Raw genomic sequence first — 22206 nt, 5'->3', positions numbered from 1 at the left:
CGGCTGGGTGTCAGGCCTGTGCCTCTGAAGTGGGAGAGCCAAGTTCAGGACATTGGTCAACCAGAGACCTCCCAGCTCCATGTAATATCAAACAGTGAAAGCTCTTCCAGAGATCTCCTTCTCAACGCTAAGACACAGCACCACTGAATAACCAGCAAGCTACAGTGCTGGACACCCTATGCCAAACAACTAGCAAGACAGGAACACAACCCCACCCATTAGCAGAGAGGCTGCCTAAAATCATAATAAGGTTACAGACATCCCAAAACACACCACCGTACGTGGTTCTGCCCACCAGAAAAACAAGATCCAGCCTTATCCACCAGAACACAGGCACCAGTCCCCTCCACTAGGGAGCCTACACAACCCACTGAACCAACAGCCACTGGGGGCAGACACCAAAAACAAGGGAACTACGAACCTGCAGCCTGTGAAAAGGAGACCCCAAACACAGTAAGTTAAGCAAAATAAGAAGACAGAGAAACACACAGCAGATGAAGGAGCAAGGTAAAAACCCACCAGACCTAACAAATGAAGAGGAAATAAGCAGTCTACCTGAAAGAGAATTCAAAGTAATGATAGTAAAGATGATCTAAAATCTTGGAAATAGAATGGAGAAAATACAAGAAATGTTTAACAAGGACCTAGAAGAACTAAAGAGTAAACAAACCTTGATTAACAACACAATAAATGAAATTAAAACTTCTCTAGAAGGAATCAATAGCAGAATAACTGAGTCAGAAGAACAGATAAGTGACCTGGAAGATAAAACAGTGGAAATAACTACTGCAGAGCAGAATAAAGAAAAAAGAATGAAAAGAACTGAGGACAGTCTCAGAGACCTCTGGGACCACATTCTATTTATAGGGGTCACAGAAGAAGAAGAGAAAAAGAAAGGGACTGAGAAAATATTTGAAGAGATTATAGTTGAAAATGTCCATAATATGGGAAAGGAAATAGTCAATCAAGTCCAGGAAGTGCAGAGATTCCCATATAGGACAAATCCAAGGAGAATCATGCCAGGACGAATATAAATCAAACTATCAAAAATTAAATACAAAGAAAAAATATTAAAAGCAGCAAGGGAAAAACAACAAATAACATACAAGGGAATCCCCATAAGGTTAACAGCTGATCTCTCAGCAGAAAAACTGCAAGCCAGAAGGAAATTGCAAGACATATTTAAAGTGATGAAAGGGAAAATACCAACAACCAAGATTACCCAGCAAGGATCTCATTCAGATTCGACAGAGAAATTAAAACCTTTACATACAACAAAAGCTAAGAGAATTCGGCACCACTGAACCAGCTTTACAACAAATGCTAAAGGAACTTCTCTAGGCAGGAAACACAAGAGAAGGTAAAGACCTACAATAACAAACCCAAATAATTAAAAAAATCATAACAGGAACATACATATTGATAATTACCTTAAATGTAAATGGATTAAATGCTCCCACAAAAAGACATAGGCTGGCTGAATGGATACAAAAACAAGACCCATATATATGTTGTCTACAAGAGAAACACTTCAGACCTAGGGACACATACAGACTGAAAGTGAGGTGATGGAAAAAGATATTCCATGCAAATAGAAATCAAAAGAAAGCTGGAGTAGAAATTCTCATATCAGGTAAAATAGACTGTAAACTAAAGACTATTAAGGGAGACAAAGAAGGACACTACATAATGATCAAGGGGTCAATCCAAGAAGAAGATACAACAATTGTAAATATTTATGCACCCAACATAGGAGCACCTCAATACATAAGGCAAATGCTAACAGCCATAAAACGGGAAATCGACAGTAACACAATCATAGTAGGGGACTTTAACACCCCACTTTCACCAATGGACAGATCATCCAAACTGAAAATAAATCAGAAAACCCAAGCTTTAAATGATGCATTAAACAAGATGTACTTAATTGATATTTATAGGACATTCCATCCAAAAACAACAGAATACACTTTCTTCTCAAGTGCTCATGGAACATTCTCCAGGATAGATCATATCTTGGGTCACAAATCAAGCCTTGGTAAATTTAAGAAAATTGAAATCATATCAAATATCTTTTCTGACCACAACACCCTGAGACTACATAACAATTACAGGAAAAAAATCTGTAAAATATACAAACATATGGAGGCTAAACAACACATTACTAAATAACCAAGAGATCACTGAAGAAATCAAAGAGGAAATCAAAAAATACCTAGAAACAAATGACAATGAAAACACAATGACCCAAAACCTATGGGATGCAGCAAAAACAGTTCTAAGAGGGAAGTTTATAGCAATATAATCCTATCTCAAAAAAAAAAAAACCATCTCAAATAAACAACCTAACCTTACACCTAAACAATTAGAGAAAGAAGAAGAAGAACAACAACAAAAAATTAGCAGAAGGAAAGAAATCATAAAGATCAGATCAGAAATAAATGAAAAAGAAATGAAGGAAACAATAGCAAAGATCAATATAACTAAAAGCTGGTTCTTTGAAAAGGTAAAATTGATAAACCATTAGCCAGACTCATCAAGAAAAAAAGGGAGAAGACTCAAATCAATAGAATTAGAAATGAAAAGGGAGAAGTTACAACACACACTGCAGAAATACAAAGGATCATGAGAGATTACTACAAGTAACTATATGCCAATAAAATGGACAACCTGGAAGAAATCTACAAATTCTTAGAAAAGCACAACCTTCCCAGACTGAACCAGGAAGAAATAGAAAACATAAACAGACCAATCACAAACACTGATATTGGGACTGTGATTAAAAAACTTCCAACAAATAAAAGCCCAGAACCAGATGGCTTCACAGATGAATTCTATCATACATTTAGAGAAGAGCTAACATCTATCCTTCTTAAACTCTTCCAAAATATAGCAGAGGGAGGAACACTCCCAAACTCATTCTACGAGGCCACCATCACCCTGATACCAAAACCAGACAAAGATGTCACAAGGAAAGAAAACTATAGGCCAGTGTCACTGATGAACGTAGACGCAAAAATTCTCAACAAAATACTAGCAAACAGAATCCAATAGCACATTAAAAGGATCGTACACCCTGATCAAGTTGGGTTTATCCCAGGAATGCAAGGATTCTTCAATATATGCAAATCAATCAATGTGATAAACCATATTAACAAATTGAAGGAGAAAAATCATATCATCATCTCAATTGATGTAGAAAAAGCTTTCAACAAAATTAAACACCCATTTATGACAAAAACACTCCAGAATGTAGGCATAGAGGGAACTTACCTCAACATAATAAAGGCCATATATGACAAACCTGCAGACTACGTTGTTCTCAATGGTGAAAAGCTGAAACCATTTCCTCTACAATAAGAAAGAGAAAAGGTTATCCTCTCTCACCACTGTTATCCAACATAGTTTGGACGTTTTAGCCACAGCTATCAGAGAAGAAAAAGGAATTCAAATCGGAAAAGAAGAAGTAAAGCTGTCACTGTTTGCAGATGACATGATACTACATATAGAGAATCCGAAAGTTGCAAACAGAAAACTACTAGAGCTAATCAATGAATATGGTAAAGTAGCAGTATACAAAATTAATGTACAGAAATCTCTTGCATTCCTATAAACTAATCATGAAAAATAAGAAAGAGAAATTAAGTAAACACTCCCATTTACCATTGCAACAAAAAGAATAAATTAACTAGGAATAAACCTACCTAAGGAGACAAAAGACCTGAATGCAGAAAACTATAAGACACTGATGAAAGAAATTAAAGATGACACAAACAGTTGGTAAGATATACTATGTTCTTAGATTGGCGGAATCAATATTGTCAAAACGACTATACTACGCAAAGCAATTTACAGATTCAATGCAATCCCTATCAAACTACTAATGGTATTTTTCACAGAACTAGAACAAAAAATTTCACAATTTGTATGGAAACACAAAAGACCCCAAATAGCCAAAGCAATCTTGAGAAAGAAAAACGGAGCTGGAGCAATCAGGCTCCCAGACTTCAGACTATACTACCAAGTTACAGTAATCAAGATAGTATGGTACCGGCACAAAAACAGAAATATAGATCAATGGAATAGGATAGAAAGCCCAGAGATAAACCCACGCACATATGGTCACCTCATTTTTGATACAGGAGGCAAGAATATACAATGGAGAAAAGACAGCCTCTTCAATAAGTGGGGCTGGGAAAACTAGACAGCTACATGTAAAAGAATGAAATTAGCACACTCCCTAACAGCATACCCAAAAATAAACTCAAAGTGGATTAAAGACCTAAATGTAAGGCCAGACACTATAAAACTCTTAGAGGAAAACACAGGAAAAACACTCTATGACATAAATCACAGCAAGATCCTTTTTGACCCACCTCCTAGAGAAATGGAAATAAAAACAAAAATAAACAAATGGGACCTAATGAAACTTAAGAGCTTTTGCACAGTAAAGGAAACCATAAACAAGATGAAAAGACAACCCTCAGAATGGGAGAAAATATTTGCAAATGAAGCAACTGACAAAGGATTAATCTCCAAAATTTACAAGCAGCTCATGCAGCTCAATAACAAAAATACAAACAACCCAATCCAAAAACGGGCAGAAGACCTAAATAGACATTTCTCCAAAGAAGATATACAGACTGCCAACAAACACATGAAAGGATGCTCAACATCACTAATCATAGAGAAATTCAAATCAAAACTGTAATGAGATATCATCTCACACCAGTCAGAATGGCCATCATCAAAAAATCTGCAAGCAATAAATGCTGGAGAGGGTGTGGAGAAAAGGGAACCCTCTTGCACTGTTAGTGGGAATGTAAATTGATACAGCCACTATGGAGAACAGTATGGAGGTTCCTTAAAAAACTAAAACTACCATATGACCCAGCAATCCCACTACTGGGCATATACCCTGAGAAAACCATAATTCAAGAAGAGTCATGTACCCAATGTTCATTGCAGCTCTATTTACAATAGCCAGGACATAGAAGCAACCTAAGTGTCCATTGACAAATGAATGAATAAAGAAGATGTGGCACATATATACAATGGAATATTACTCAGCCACAAAAAGAAACAAAACTGAGTTATTTGTAGTGAGGTAGATGGACTTGGAGTCTCTCATACAGAGAGAAGTAAGTCAGAAAGAGAATAATAAATACCATATGCTAACATGTATATATGGAATCTGAAGAAAAATGGTTCTGAAGATTCTAGGGGTAGGACAGGTATAAAGACACAGACCTAGAGAATGGCCTTAGGACACGGGGAAGTGGAAGGGTAAGCTGGGACGAAGAGAGAGTGGCATGGACTTAAATATACTCCCATATGTAAAATAGACAGCTACTGGGAAGCAGCCGCGTAGCACAGGGAGATCAGCTTGGTGCTTTGCCATGACCTAGAGAGGTGGGATAGGGAGGGTGGGAGGGAGACACAAGAAGGAGGAGATACGGGGATATATGTTTATGTATAGCTGATTCACTTTGTTATAAAGCAGAAACTAACACACCATGGTAAAGCAATTATACTCCAATAAAGATGTTAAAAAATATGCTTGGTTAGTTTCTTAAGTTGGATAAATCATTTTATTCATTTAATAGGGCTGCCATAACAAAATACCAGGCTGATTGGCTTAAGCAACAGACAATTATTGTCTCAGTTTTGGAGGGTGATAGTTCAAGATCAAGGTGTTAACAGGTTTGATTTCTCCCAAGGCCTCTCTCCTTTACATGCAGATGTCCTTCTTGCTCCATCCTCATGTGGCCTTTCCTCTGTGTTTGTGCATCCCTGGTGTCTCTTTGTGTATCATAACCTCTTCTTCTTATAAGGACAACAGTTACTTGGATCGGGTCCCACCCTAAAAGCTCTCACTTTAACTGTCACTTGTTTTAAAGGCCCTATCTCCAAATACAGTCACATTCTAAGGTGCTGGTGGTTAGGACTTCCCATATGAATCTGGGGGGACACAATTCATAACAATGCTAAAGCAATGCATGATTATTATGGATAAATTAGAATACACAATAATGAATAAAGAAAAATTGGATTCAACCTTAATTGTTTACTCTTGTAAATAACCCTAAAATGAGTAGGATAATAATTAATACTCTTTCCATATACCAGTCTACTTTCCTTGAAAAGATCCCCAGAGGTGAATAACTAGAGGGTATAAATATTTTGAAAGCTGTAGGCACCTATTATCAAACTGACTCCAAGAAACTTCTTACGTAAAACTCTGCTCAATTATGGGCCCAAGAAAGAATGGAAAGAATTTGGAATGTTGGCCTGTTGTTTGGTGGTGATGTTGCTTAAGCACATTAGCAACCAAGGATTAAAAGTTGAAATACTGAGAGAATAGGGACATGGGGGGATATCATCCTCATTCTACCTCAACTTTAAATAGAATTAATGACATAGAAATATAGTTTGCCGGTTTGAAAGGGAAGATAAAACATGTAACTGCTGCTCTCCCATTAGTGGACATAGGTCCATGCACATTTTTCTTAAGAAGTGATGATTTATTGAGATTATATGACCTTGTATTGAGATCCACCTATTAGTAGTTTTAATAATTATATTCCTTCATTATGGTTATTAAGTAATCATCTTGTTATTTGTTAATCATCTTGTTATCCCACCTCTCCAACCTGGGAAATATCCAAGCTCACAAGCTCCCGTTGTTAAGCATCTCTGAAAGGCTCTGTAAATAAATCTGCCTCCAAATGTACATGACTTTTGTCACCTGGGGTCTTTTAAAGCTCAGTAATAAAGGTTGCTGCCTGTATGTTTCATTTAACTGTAGGGGCATAATATAATGTGAATTCATCATTAATTAAAGGGGCTTTAACTTTTCCTTGGTGTGGTGGGTATGAAAATGTGTTACTCAGAGATCCTGCTGGCCAATTGCCTGTTTTTGTAAATAAAGTTTTATCAGAACACAGCCCTGCCCATTTGTGACTATTGTCTGTGACTGCTTTCATACAATGGCAGGATTGAGTAGTTGCAACATAGAGCACAAAGCCCAAAATATTTACTACTTTGTCCTTTATAGGAAATATTTGCCGCCCCCTCATCTAGATTTAAGAAAGTGATGGAGAAAATCTTAATAATGCAGATTAAACTTAGAAGTGTGCCCTGTCTTCTATAACTATCATGTTGTGAATGGCAGAAAAAGAATGTGGAAAAGCTCTTCCGGCACTAGAAAACTATAATCCTTAACAATCTGACTTTGCTGAATTGTATAGTAATTAAACATTTATTCGTTGTCTGATTTTGTCCTATCATGGCTGAATTGCAACCATACGTTGGCTATAGAGACAAAAGGTTGGCAAAAACCAATAGAAGGATGCTGTGAGAATCAGTTGGATATATGAAATGTGTAATAAAGAGCACTGCATGTTTTATTCTTATTTGTAAAGTATATGTCACACATCTTTATAAAAGTAAAATTCATAATAAAATTATGTACATACATATGTGTATACATTTTTTCCACAGAGAGACAGTCACTAAATGTTTACCAGCACACCATAACTTGCTTCCCATTTTTCTCTCACAGGTGCTTTCCCCAATAAATCTCACACCCATCTAATTTCATCTTGCCCTCTGCTTCTTGGAGGAACCAAATTAACACATTTGGAATGATGAATTTATTCTAGGAACAGAATTTAGGAATCTGGGGTTTATGACACATTTATTCACTTTTTGTATTAGCTATATCACCATTTATTGCCAGATGGATGATAGATGCCACTACCTACCTAGTTCCCATTAAATCCTATTTTATGAGTATTTAGACTGTTTCCTGCCCCTTTCTGGTCAATATCTTTCATCGCTGTGTTGCTTCCCTTTATCTTTGTGCTCTCAGTAAGCTGGTGAATATAAGTGTATATATGGATCTTTTCTTCTATAGTAAGGAAGGTCAATATGAGAAAGATAATGCTTAAAAATTGGTATGCAGAGTCAGATACAGCAGAGGAGCAATAAAACTGACATTAAACTTGAAGAGAACATTTTTTTCCTTAAGTCTAGAAATACTGACCTCACTTTTCAAATGGAGACCAAATGATATTTACTATTTATTGTTCTAGATTCATCTGATTAGTGGAGGAGTTGTAATTAGTATCTAGGAACACAGATTCTGCTTGATAAGTATGGGATTTGACTAGAAAGGAGGACTTTTTTTAAGAACCATAAGCCAGAATCACAAACCAGAATCACAATGTCCTTACTAAGAACCACAGAAGATCAACTGGGCACATAATTAGTTTTTTTTTTTTTCTATCATGTGCTTGCTAGGCCCTAAAGATATGTGCCAGTTTGGGTCCTCCAAGAAGCAGATTCAAAGGAATCAACCATGAAAAATAAAGCAGGGGTTGGGGGAAGAAACAGAAATGGTAAGGGATAGCCTTCAGATTAGCATGCTGGTCTAACACCTGTGAAAGGAGAGTGAGAAGTAAGGAATGATTGGGTAGGAAAAGGCCCAAACCACAGCATAGTTCTGAGAAAGCTTAGCTGAGCTGATGAGGAGTCCCTGGGTAAAAGTTTCCCAGTAGAGGAGTTCTGTCACACAGGAATTTACCAGGACTAGCTACCCCTGCCATGCTCAGTCATTGGCTAGAGCAGTCAGGGGTAAATGTGGCCTCAGCTCAAATAAAATGGCAGATCCAGAAAGGCAGCACCTAGGGCTCTTAGTCAACTTTCTCCCCATTGCAAGTTTAGAGCACCTCTGTGGCTACCTCAATATGTAAAGAAGAGCAGTAAAATAATAATCCTTGTCATCAAGGAATTTATAATTTACTGAGTCTTTGATCTCCCAATTTAGATTTCACACTATAATCATAATCTCTGTGCTTTTGTTTTAATATGAAAGGTCAGATGATGCTTTTGCTGCCCCTATTCCTGTGTAATAATGAACATGCCTTTACAGTGGTTTTTCCATAGTGGGGAGAGATGGGCCTGATCCTGGTTCCCTTTGACCTTCAGCTCACCAGCTGGATCTGGTCACGGGGCAGCTCAGCATACTGCTCTGAACAACTCAGTTTACCAGCCATATACCTCACCCCCTCAGTTTGAATGAAAAAACTAACTAAAATTTTTCTCACTGGTTATTTTTCATAGACTAAATCTTATAAAAAGTTTGAAATGATGATTTCATCTGGCTTGGAGATTATGAGTTGGATATTTTGTTACCTGCTTCTGAAAGCATCCTGATTGACATAACTGATAAGTAGGAATCAAAGCAGAGGGAGGTGAGTGGTCTTGGGGTGAGGCCTGATAAACCCCCTCTCCTCACTTAGACACTCTGAGCTCTGCTAAATTCTGAAGAGGTATTTTGAAGATCATACTTCTTGCATTAAAAAATTATTATTTTCATATAAGCATTGTACATTTACTCAGTTATAGTTACAGGCTGGTTATTTAGGCTTAGGTGTTCATATAATTTATCATCTAAATTGAGATACTTTGGAAATAAAAGGGAGCACAATTCATAATTATAACAAATTGATATACATACACCTGGACTGTCCCAACACACCAGGAGATTTGTTCATTGTACCTACAGTACACTTGACTTCTCTCAAATTGCCTCAATCAGTTATTTGCAAACAGACTTCAACTTCTCCAGGGGACTGATGCCTGCTGTGCTGCTTCTTTCTAGCCAGACTCAGAGAGAGTAAGAGGGTTTCTAGTTCTGAGGCCACCCACTTTGGCTTGTGATCTCACCTCCAGGGCTTCTTCCACACACATGTGTTCCTAGGGTAAATGGATTCTCTGCAGCTCTGGTTGCATTCCTCTCAGTCAGTGAACCCGTAGGCATGTGCTAATGAGCATGTCCATGGTGAAACACCTGTTTCCACTCTACTCAGCTTGGGCACAAGGACTTGCCGGTTAGCCCAGCTGAGGAACATAAGGCATTATTGGCTCTGTTCTATCAGCAAAGGCGTTGGTGGAAAATTTTGAGGTTTTTTTTTTGAGGTTTTTGTCTTCTACTGTTCATTTAGAACATTTCTTGATTGCACAGTGGCTTGAAATTGCCACTTTTATAAATGGAGGGTAAAATAACAAAAGGTGTCAGTGTTATGTGTGTGTCTCAGGTTATGCACTTACATATAAGCATTTTGGAAAGCCATAGCCTTAGGTGAAATAGGGACCCAAGGTTTTATGCCATTCATTGGTCTGGTCAAGTGTATCCTGGAAGATAATTATTCTAGGACAATATTTCAAACTGTTTGCTTACATAAGCAATATTTAAGCAAATATTCTGACATTCTGGTTTTGGTTTAAAAATATTTATATTCTTTCTGTGCAACTTGGTTCATCTGGGATATATGTGGCTGTATGTTTTGTTTTGTTTTCGTTTTTTAACAAAAATAATAACAAAACCACTATGTTGTCATTCATTGTTTACCAAATTAAGAAGGCTTTTTGAGTTTTATATTCATAGTTGATAGGGGGCAACAGCTCTGGTAAGTGAGACTCAAGAACAGAGGAGGAGACCACAGAAGCTGCCTCTCCTCCCCCCAGCCTCTGCTGATTTTCCTCTTCTCTGAGCAAGGCAGCAGCTCTGTCTCCATCTTCAAACGTTTATTTGGGAGAGACAATGCTAAAACGTTTCATGATGAGCACATTTTGAAGATTTATTCTCTTGGCTATAGCAGGAAGAGAAAACTGCTCCAAACTCTGAAGGGAGTCTTTTTAGGGGGCACATTAGAACCTGGATAATTAATTCATTTGTTCTATGGGCCATTTGCAAATGGTTGCTTTTTTGAATAACTTTTTTCCTAATTATAATATGGTAGTGTCATTTTAGAAACTTTGGAAAAAAATAGAAGAACACATGCACACAAAATTTGCCATTCCACCAGTCAAAAATAACCCTCTTAATATTTTAGAGTATTTTCTTCTAATCTTTCCCTATACATATGGATAAACTGCATCTATACATTAAAAAAGTCAGATCATATTGCAAATTTTGCTCTTAATCCCACACCCCAGGGCTTCTGGAAAGGAAGATGCAGTACAGGGCTCATGTGGGGATCTGGCTCCCAGTGGGCTTGTGCGCCAGGACTGGGGAGGAAGATGGCAGGGACCATACAACTGACTCTTCTTGCTCCCCTGGACTCTTCAGGACTGGGTGCTCTAACATGTAACTCTTTTAGCATTTAGAAAAACCTGGTTTTTCTTGCTGGACAACCAGGAATGTAACTGGAATAATGGTAGAGCTCTTCTCTGGATATAGAGAGAGGCTATTTCCCCTCAGGAGCTGAAGAAAAGTTTTTAGAAGTTAATGTTGGTGCAACACATGTGAATTACACATGTTTGTAGCTCAGCATACTCAGAAACATGGAAGCACATGCCTTGCTGTCCAGCAGAACACACAGATGTGATTCCACTTATAAGTGGGCATCTCAGCAAATAGACAGCCTGGCTGGGCTGTTCCCATTTTAGGGACAGAGAACCCAGACAGTCCCTGAAAAGTTGAGCTGATCTGTCTGCTCCAGGGCACTACATGTGTGAGGGCAGGTGCTGGCCCTTTTAGTCAGAGCAATGTTGACACTTGTGACACATCTTCTCACGTAAATAAATGTTCCCCTCTCAGCAGACTTCTTTGACTAGAACAAGTTCAACTGCCAGTAAGAGGAAGATCACATTATTCTTCCCCCAAGAAACTTAATATGTATCATCTCAGATGTGGGATCTTTCACACTTATACACATCTGTTGACCTAACTCTGAAATTCAGTGTATCCTCGTGTGCTGAGGATTGCAACAGAGGCAGGGTGAGGAAGAGATTTTTTCAGTTCATTAAGATATAAATAACAGAAACTCATTTTTGTTTACACCAAGAAAAAGCTTGTTCATATCTATAAGTCATTGGTTCTCAATAAGGGGCAACTTTGCCCTCCAGAGGACACTTGGCAATGTCAGAAGATATTTTTGGTTGTCACAATGTGGCAGGGGCGTACTAGCAGCATCTAATGTTTTGAGGGATGCTGCTAAACATCTTACAAAGCATAGGACAGCTGCCTTAGTAACAAAGAATTATAAGACCCTAAATGTCAGTTGTGCTGAGGTTGAGAAACTCTGATATAGATGGTAGCAAGACTAAATGAGTAGATGAATTAATCAAGTCTTTAATTTTCTATATTTTATGATATTTTGACATCTTAAAAAGCTTCCTGGCTGCCCTTGACAGGGCTAGCCTTCTGCATGTCAACCAATCCTGAGTCTGTGGCCCTAAGCACCTCCTTATCTAACCCTCATAGATAAAGCCATATTTCCCCTGCCCTATATCATCCCAAGACCAGGCCAGGCACCAGACAACTAGAGACCATCCCTAAATCCCACAACCCTCAGGAATTATTCAAACTAGCCAATCCTAAACTGTTTACTCTGCCTTTCCTTGGAAACCCTGATAAAGGCTCTGGCTTAGACTTTCCCTCTGCTTTCATCTTCTGCCACGTGGCCAAAACCTGGTGCTTATCCTGTGGCCCTGAGTGGCATGCAGTGATACTCTCTCTGAAAGCTGTGTGTATAATAAATGTCTTCCTTCTAAGCCTCATTCTCCTTTTGCCTGTGGCTACACCGACTTGACCATACCACCTCCAATATTTGCATTACTAGAACAGTAGGTAATGAAAACAATTCAGTTTCCCCATCTTCACATCTGGTATGTTTCTGGGGAAATCTACCTCAAAAAATAGTGAAGAAACAATCCACATACTTTCTCAGGGCACTTCTTCCCTGACGATCTTCCTCCAGTTCCCGGTAACCAGTCTGTTTGCTAATTTCTTTCTCCCAGAAGCTTTTGAGCTCATGACAAGTTTCACAGCAGAAGACTTCTCGACGTATGTATTGATTGTTCATCCTCTGAAAATAAAAGAAAAAACAAACCCAAGTACTTCAAATAAAGCCACTCTAATTTTGGAGTGATGAAAAATGAGTTTGAATCCATACACTGCCAATTACACTTCTTGTGCCTGTAGACAAATCACAGTCACTATGATTTTGTTTGTCAACTGCAAATAGGGATAATAATGGTTAATGTCAGAATATACTGTGAAAAATTTTGAAATGAGCAAAAATACAAAGGATGTCTGATAACCCTTCCAGATTATCTGATTCTACAAGGGCCTGCCCCTTTCATGCCTTTGAGCTATTTTACAACTCTGTAAATTATAGAAAAAGTATAGTAATGCAAATGATTTTTGAACATAGAGATTCAAATATATTTTGTCCAGTGGAATGTGATTGATATCGCTGTGAATATCAACCAATTTTCATCTACTTATAAATTCATTTTAATATTCTTGATTGTCTATATATGTGTTTTTTAATTCTCCTTGAATCAGTTGTAGTATCTTACTAGTTTTCTTATTAATTATAGTAAGTTAAGTAAAATATTTGATACAAGTTCATTTTATATTTGTATGAGAGTCATGGTTTGAACTTAAGAAATTATCCTTTAACAATTACTTCACAGCTTTGTGTGTGTGTGTGTGTGTGTGTGTGTGTGTGTGTATAGAAAGAGATGGTGTATGCAAAGCTCTAAACACAACGCAAGGCAAATAACAGGCACACAGAAAATGTTATGTTCTTTCCATCCTTCCTCACATAATAACATCTACCATTTATTGAGCATATAATGTACAATAGGCTTTTCTTACACACTGTCCCATTTGATCCTCACTACAACTCTGTGAGATGGGTGATTCTGAATTCATGGTTCAGATGAGGAAACTGAGAGACAGAGTTTGCTTATAGCTTCATAACTGAGCATGAAAGAGCAGAAATTTGGATCTAGGTCTGTCCATCTTCAAAGTGGATGCCCTCTATTCTATCAATCCTCATCACAAGAAATGGTGACTGTATTTGGAAGTATACATGTTTACTACTAAAAAACATTTACTTTTTACTTAAACATTGCCCGTTTTCCAGACCTTAGTGGCTCTGGTGGGCAGGTAGATGAAAAAGACTGCAAAACAAATCCTTTTCTGCCTGCTGGTGAGTGCCTGCTCAGAGAAGAGCTTTGTCCCTGGCTGGAGATTGGAAAGGACCTGGACCTTCACTCCCTTGCTACAGAATCCCAGTGATCCCATTCAAACTGGATTGTCTCGGGGGGCAGCCCAGAGGATTGGGGGTGAGAGAGAAGTTTAGAAAAGCTTTCAGGGAATAAATAACCCATTTATTATTTCATATTTATAATATAGAATGGTAATTCTATATTATAGAATTATAATATTTTATGCTATAGAATATGCAATTTATAATATAGAATTATTTATAATACAGAATAACATAGAATATTTTATTTATATTACATTTATAATAACAGACTGACACCTGTGCCAGAGGTGGCAAGACCTTCCCACTTGTAGAGATATATAAATGTCCTAAAGTAGGAAGAAACTTTGTTTTCTGGAACTGAAGGCAACTTTGAGTATTCTGTAAAGATTTTTAAAAAATCCACTCCTATTTTTCCTCCTAGACCCATCTTCTATTCATCTGGTCATTTCTGTAGCCACAACTGACTTGGGCAAAACTGCCAGAAGCGTGTGGGAGGGCACTGTACCCTGGGGCTCTCCAGGTTCTCTCTGAGCCTGAGCTCTGAAGAGTGGAGCAGGGCCCGTCCTGCAGCCTGATAGGAGCACATGTTCTCTCCTGTATGCACATTATTTCCCATTTATTTTCTGTCCTTGGCTAATGGATTCAGCACACAGATTTCTAATAAATTCCTAGTCACTTGACATTGAAAGAATTGCTAACATTGAATCTATAGTCATTTTCACAATATTGATTCTTCCAATCAAAGAACATGGTATATTTCTCCATCCATGTATTTCATCTTTGATTTCTTTCATCAGTGTTTTATAGTTTTCTGAGTACAAGTCTTTTGCCTCCTTAGGTAGGTTTATTCCTAGGTATTTTATTATTTCTGTTGCAATGGTAAATGGGATTGTTTCCTTAATTTCTCTTTATGATTTTTTTGTTGTTAGTGTATAGGAATGCAAGAGATTTCTGTGCATTAATTTTGTATCCTGCACCCTCACCAAATTCATTGATTAGATCTCGTAGTTTTCTGGTAGCTTCTTTAGGATTTTCTACGTATAGTATCATGTCATCTGCCAACAGTGACAGTTTTACTTCTTTTCCAATTTGGATTCCTTTTATTTCTTTTTCTTCTTTGATTTCCATGGCTAGGACTTCCAAAACTATGTTGAATAAGAGTGGCAAGAGTGGATTCAATGCAATCCCTATAAAATTACCAATGGCATTCTTCACAGAATTAGAACAAAAAATTTTACAATTTGTATTGAAACACAAAAGACTCCAAATAGCCAAAGCAATCCTGAGAAAGAAAAACGGTGTTGGAGGAATCAGCCTCCCTCAAGTCAAACTATACTACAAAGCCACAGTAATCAAGACAGTATGGTACTGGCACAAAAACAGAAATATAGATCGATGATGCAGGATAGAAAGTCCAGAGATAACCCACGCACATATGGTCACCTAATCTAAGACAAAGGAGGCAAGAATATACAATGGAGAAAAGACAGCCTCTTCATAAGTGGTGCTGGGAAAACTGGACAACTACATGTAAAGAATGAAATTAGAACACTACCTAACACCATACATGAAAGTAAACTCAAAATGGATTAAAGACCTAAATATAAGACTGGACACTATAAAACTCTTAGAGGAAAACATAGGAAAAACACTCTTTGACATAAACCACAGCAAGATCTTTTTTAACCCACCTCCTAGAGTAATGAAAATAAAAACAAAAATAAACAAATGGGACCTAATGAAACTTAAAAGTTTTTGTACAGCAAAGGAAACCATAAACAAGACGAAAAGGCAACCTTCAGAATGGGAGAAAATATTTGCAAAAGAAGCAACAGACAAAGAGTCAATTTCCGAAATATACAAACAGCTCATGGAGCTCAATATCAAAAAAACAGACAATGCAAATGAAAAATGGCTGGAAAACCTAAATAGACCTTTCACCAAAGAAAACATACAGATGGCCAAGAGGCACATGAAAAGATGTTCAACGTCACTAATTATTAGAGAAATGCAAATCAAAACTACAATGAGGTATCACCTCACACCAGTCAGAATGGCCATCATCAAAAAATCTACAAAAAATTAATGCTGGAGAGGGTGTGGAGAAAAGGGAACCCTTTTGCACTGTTGGTGGGAATTTAAATTGATACAGCCACTGTGGAGAACAGTATGGAGGTTCCTTAAAAAATTAAAAATAGAACTACCATATGGCCCACCAATCCCACTACAGTGCATATACCCTGAGAAAACCGTAATTCAAAAAGACGCACTTACCCCAATATTCACTGCAGCAGTCTTTACAATAGCCAGGACATGGAAACAACCTAAATGTCCAACAACAGATGAATGGATAAAGAAGATGTGATACATATATACAATGGAATATAACTCAGCCATATAAAGGAAATAATTGGATCATTTGTAGAGACGTGGATGGACCTCGAGTCTGTCACACAGAGTGAAGTTAGCCAGAAAGAGAAAAACAAATATCGTATATTAAGGCATATATGTAGAATCTAGAAAAATGGTACAGATGAACCTATTTGCAGGGCAGGAATAGAGATGCAGACATAGAGAACGGACATGTGGACACAGGGTGGGAAGGGGAGGGTGGGACGAATTGGGAGATTAGGATTGACATATATACACTACCACGTGTGAAATAGATAGCTAGCGGAAACATGCTATAAAGCACAGGAAGCTCAGCTCGGTGCTCTCTGATGACCTAGAGGGGTGGGATGGGGGGTGGAGTGGGAGGGAGATCCAAGAAGAAGGGTATATAGGTATACATATAGCTGATTCACTTCATTGTACAGCAGAAACTAACACAATATTGTAATGCAATTATACTCCAATTTAAAAAAGAGTTGTTAACAAAAGCATATGTCAGACTTTAAAAAGTATGTATCATATTTAAAATTTTATTTCATAGAACTAGAGTCTAGGATGTGTGCAGTTAGGTTTCCTGTGAATTTCAAGCTGCAGGAGTGTCTAAGACTCTCACTTTCCTGATGTGACCTCTGCCTCTATAAATGCTAGATAAGAAAGTAGCACTTGTTTTGAACTGGGAGGAAGGTGTTAATGCAGACTTTCAATTTAAGTAGACAAAAGGTAATGCAAGATTCATTCACACATTCTTTTATTACAAAATGTCCCGAAAAATTTAAAGTTTATGTTAGGTATCTGGTATTCAAAAAAGGATAATTTGGTCTAATAGGAACTCATTAATTTTTTTTCTTGAAATTTTGAATTAATATTTTTTTCTAAAGAGATTTTCATTTTTAAAAAAAGAGGTCTATTCAGCAACACAGACTGCTCACATCATCATTTCATCATGTCATTTCACACACATTCCATTTGGATAAAAGGTGTAGTTTGGATATGGAAGGAGGATTTATTCTAAAAAACATTGTAGTTGTGTAATTATGAGCTAGGTTAAGAGAAACAGCTGAAAGCAGGGTGGTATCTATACATCCAAGGAATAAATTAAATCAGCGTAAGCCTTTGGGAAATCAGGCAGCAGTCTCTGAAGAATCTGATGCATGCTGGCTCTCCTTCCTGTTCCCTTTGGGTCAGGAAGCACTTCTGAGGCTGTGACCTTTGGGAGGACTTGAGGAAGGGTTGAACTCAGACGTCCTCAGGGGCCAGGCCAGGCTCCCTTTACTCATAAGGAAGTGAAGCTACTAGACCTGAGCAACAGGGAGCAGTGGGCACTGTGGTCATCTGCAGAGCACATGCTTTGCTTCAAGACATCCTATTCAAGGAGGCGAACACTGTGCTTGCTGAAGAAAAGAGGGTTTTCCGTTACATGAAGTCTGATGGCTCCCTAGTTGCTCCTCTTAAGGGATGTATTCTCTATCTGTAGCTTTAGCTTTATGTCTTTCTTCCTTAGCTTTTCTCAAAACCTCCTCCCCAAGGCTCTCCCTGAAGGGCATTCTGAACTATTTCACTTTCTCTCTGCCTCCCTTCCTCCTACACATTCCTGCCTCCAAACCTGAATGTGCAAATAGCATCTTCACTGTCCACACTGGTTCTTGCTGTCATCCCAGCAGCAACTGGGATTGAAACTTTCTACCAAGCCTCACCTCACTCACTAGAGGACATGTGGACACAGCTACCTACCAAACACAACTTCGGTTTTGGTCTCACTCAGCAGACCTGGAGGCTGTGCTCTGACAGCCAGGATGGCCAGGGAGTTAAGAAGGAGGACGGAGGACTGTTGTCACTACTGTGACTTTAGGCAATAACCCCTTCAGGTGCTCTGAGCCCCAGTTTCATTATCCATGAACTAGAGTTTAAATGTGGCAATACAGAGGAAAGCACCTAATACACTGCCATTCATTCTCCAAATGTTCATCTACCAATACAATACATGCTTGCCCTCAGGGAGCTCACAGTCTATTGTCCCATCCCTGGTAAGAGATCAAAAATGTTAACTGAACTTGAACCATCACCTAAATAAGCTCTCATCGTCTCTATTTTATAAATGATATTAAATGCTTTGCTCCTTCTTGACTCAGACCATATTTAAGGTTTATTTATCTCTATTGCTGAGCTGTCAGAACTAGAAACCCTTACACCTCAGGGATAAGAGGCTTCCCTTCTTGTCCAAGGCCCAGGGTTGGACTGTGAACAGAGAACACTTTAACAAAAGCTCTTCGTGATGTTTCGCCCTTATATCACTTAGGATGCTATATTTGGGGACCTTTGGTGTCAGAGCTTATAATTATATTCACTAAGTGATGCCCAATATGTTTAAGAAGTGATTGTCTTACTAAAGTTGACAGTTGCCACTCTGCTAAAGTTTGGACTCAATCCTCCCATGCTACTTCATAAACTAAGTGCTTGTTTTGCTGGAAACTGCTGGGAAATTGAACTTCAGCATTTGGGATCATGACAACTTGTAAGAACTTCTATAAGAGGAAATGCATTTTGTTTTGCATGAGCTATGCCACACCAACTTCTTTTTTTACTTGTTTTACATCTGTTGCATTATATACTGTGCTGTGAGCAGCATGGTAGGAGCTGGTATCCTCTCCTTTGTACCCTCAAGAAACAGAATTGACAGTAACTTTAGAAACACATTTTTTCAGGAAAATATCAAAATGAGACAGGGAACAGAAAATAAAAGGTGTCCAGTTTTCCTAAAGGGTACTGATGAGAAACCTAAGCACTGAGAGTTACTTTCTCTGCATCTTCACCTGGTCCTTCAACTATGTATGTGGTGCTGCCCCTGTAGGGGCTCCAATGAGAATGAAAAGGTATTACTTTCCCAAGTTGTTCTCTGAGTAGAGTCAGGAAGAAGGGAAAACCACTGTGATCTCCTGTGGGACAGATCAGTGGTGCTTTTATAGTCACAGAAATAAGAAATAAGCAAGTTCAGGTATGAAGTGAGTTCATGCCCCCATGAAGGGACCAGAGAAAACCTGCTGCCATGCCTTCCGCTACTGGCTGGTGGGCTGCTAGTCTGTGATCTCTGGCTTATTTTTATGCTCCTTATTGAGTACTTACTGAACACCTTCATTTTTCAAAATGCTTTATATCTTGCATTCATTTCTTACAACACTATTCTTATCCATATTTGACTGAAGACATGCAAAGAGGCAAGCCATTGCCCAAAGTCACCTAATCTATGGTGATGGAGCTGGGATTCAAACCCTACCCAACTCCAAAGCCTGTGCTCATCACAGTCACACTTCCCAGTCAGCCCATCAGAAAGATGGCAACTCATGGGAAGAGCTGGGTAATGCGAGAAGCATACGCCCTGGTTAAATTTGTTCTGAGTGATATGCAAATCATTAGTTCTTTCTCAAGGCAGAGCTAGATTAATTTTTTTCCAAGATTATTTTATGATTATTGAATTAAGACAAACTTCCCTTCTTCTCTCCAGTACCTTTATGAAAGGTGCCCACCATTATCAGTTTTATGTGCATCATGATAGGAACCAAAATACACATACACAAACTAGAGGCACCCTTCCCCCATCCCACACAAATGCTGATCCCATCACCTGGAAATTCTGCCTCTACAAGTGTCAGGGGACACAGCTACCACTTCATCTCCTCTCAGGTTGTCTTTTTCACCCATAGTGAAAATAACTTTAGGAGTGATGTTCCTAGTACCAGTTGCTAAGATGACTGCAACTGACAGTGGCTCTGAGATATTTTGATGGGTTTCTCCTCCCATCCCACCTTTGGGCCCCCCTGGATGAGAGTAAAGTGAGTTTTCTTACCGTCTCCTCCTTTGCAGTTGGAAGTTGGAGGATTATGTGAAAGCACTTCTCAGTTTAGCACTTTTTCAGAAAACATTTTCTCTTTAACCTCCCCTCTCCTCTTAAAGGCTATTTAAATTTGTCTTGAGTCCCTCTCCATAGTTTTCCCTGCAATTAATATACTTCAAAGCCACCTCAGATTTTTGCCCACTGTATGATATTTGGGTCTTAAGAAAAGGTGCAGGTGAAATAAAAGACTGCCTGTGGCAGTACGAGTGAGTTCTGAGATAGCTGAGCATTTTAAGTAAAAGAAGACTAATAAGAAAAAAATGCTTATATTGAACGTGCCCATAATAACTCAGCCCTGTTGTTTCCTCTGGGATTTATCTGAATTAATTGAAATGACACAAAGTCATGAAGGAGGGATGCCAATAATGACTAGGCAAATAGCTAACAATTAAGTAAGGAAGTGGCCTTGAGTCCATGTGACCTTGGGAAACTTAAATAACCTTTCTAAAGTTTAAGTTTCTCTACAAAAAAAAGAGATTGCTGGGCTTCCCTGGTGGCGCAGTGGTTGAGAATCCGCCTGCCAATGCAGGGGACACGGGTTCGATCCCTGGTCCGGGAAGATCCCACATGCCGCGGAGCAACTAAGCTCGTGTGCCACAACTACAGAGCCTGTGCTCTAGAGCCTGTGAGCCACAACTACTGAGCCTGGGTGCCGCAACTACTGAAGCCTGTGCCTAGAGCCCGTGCTCCACAATGAGAGAAGCCACTGCAATGAGAAGCCCACGCACCACAACGAAGAGTAGCCCCCGCTCACCGCAACTAGAGAAAGCCCGCATGCAGCAACGAACACCCAACACAGCCAAAAATAAATAAATAAATAAATAAATAAATAAATAAATAAATAAATTTAAAAAAAAGATTGTTGTGAGAAGTAAATGAGATTAGCATCTAAAACACTTAATATAATATGTGACCTATGGGAAAACACTCATCATCGTCCTCATCATTCTATATTCAAATTATCGACTTGCATCGAGTACAGTACTAACTGTTATCTCATTTAATCCTCAGAATATTGTGGTAGGTTTTATTATTTCTGTATTTGTGAATGAAAAAGTGAGTCTGAGGGGCTTAGAGACTTACCCACAGTCACTGAGCTAATAACGGGGAAATCCACGAATCTAGCCCAGACCTGTGGATTTCAGGGTCCCTGGTCTGTTCACTCATCAGGTGTTGACATCACACAGAAGTAACAGTGGGTGATGAATCATGCTTTGCAGTTGCTAACGAGATCTTGAAAATTATCTTATTTGATGATATAAATAGCTCTGGGAAGTAGGTCTTATTATTTCCTATTACCAGACAAAAAGTCAGGCTTAGAAGTTTTAAATTTTTGTTCACATCACAGAACAAGTTAATGCTGGTGCTGAGCTCTGAACCTATGCTGTCTGATTCCAAAGGTCCTGTCATCACTTCCCACAGTTTGAACCAATTTCCCCACTCATTTAGGGGCAAGTTCACCTACCCTAGAAAAACTAAAGACTGCTTAGTTTCTGTCATCAGAGAATATAATTATTCTCTGCAAGGGCATTTGTTGGACTCACCCAGGTCCAACCTACAGTTTCAATCCTGAGAGTTTTTGTATCTCTGTGGGGTTAGACTGGGAGCCTTGGTAACTAGATCAGAACTATTCTTGTAACATTTCACAATCTTGACATTTTTTTCCAAATAAAAAGTTAAAAAGATAAAAATTACTCTTTTCTTCTTTCAAGAGACAAATTGTTATTTACCTTTTTCTCTCACATTTATTGCCCCCTCCCACCCCCCACCAACTTCTTATGCAGAGCACTGAATAAATCCTGGACACACATTACCGTTTAAAATCCTTGGTACCGAGGAGCATTTTGTAAT

The 22206-nt window shown here is 38.5% G+C and overlaps 1 protein-coding gene across 3 annotated transcripts in view; it reads right to left on the bottom strand.

Moving 5' to 3' along the window:
- Positions 1 to 22206, bottom strand: part of FAM240B (family with sequence similarity 240 member B) — a 70859-nt gene that overhangs the window by 5116 nt on the left and 43537 nt on the right. For all 3 annotated transcript variants that reach the window (XM_073805680.1, XM_033859259.2, XM_073805681.1), the window contains exon 3: positions 12733 to 12878. In XM_073805680.1, the coding sequence (XP_073661781.1) occupies positions 12733 to 12875 (143 nt within the window). In that variant the 5' untranslated portion in view covers positions 12876 to 12878. The remainder of the gene's footprint in view (positions 1 to 12732; positions 12879 to 22206) is intronic.

This window comes from Tursiops truncatus, chromosome 6 (assembly GCF_011762595.2).
Source record: "Tursiops truncatus isolate mTurTru1 chromosome 6, mTurTru1.mat.Y, whole genome shotgun sequence".
NCBI classification, from domain to species: Eukaryota; Metazoa; Chordata; class Mammalia; order Artiodactyla; family Delphinidae; genus Tursiops; species Tursiops truncatus.
This window is presented reverse-complemented; position numbering and strand designations above follow the sequence as displayed.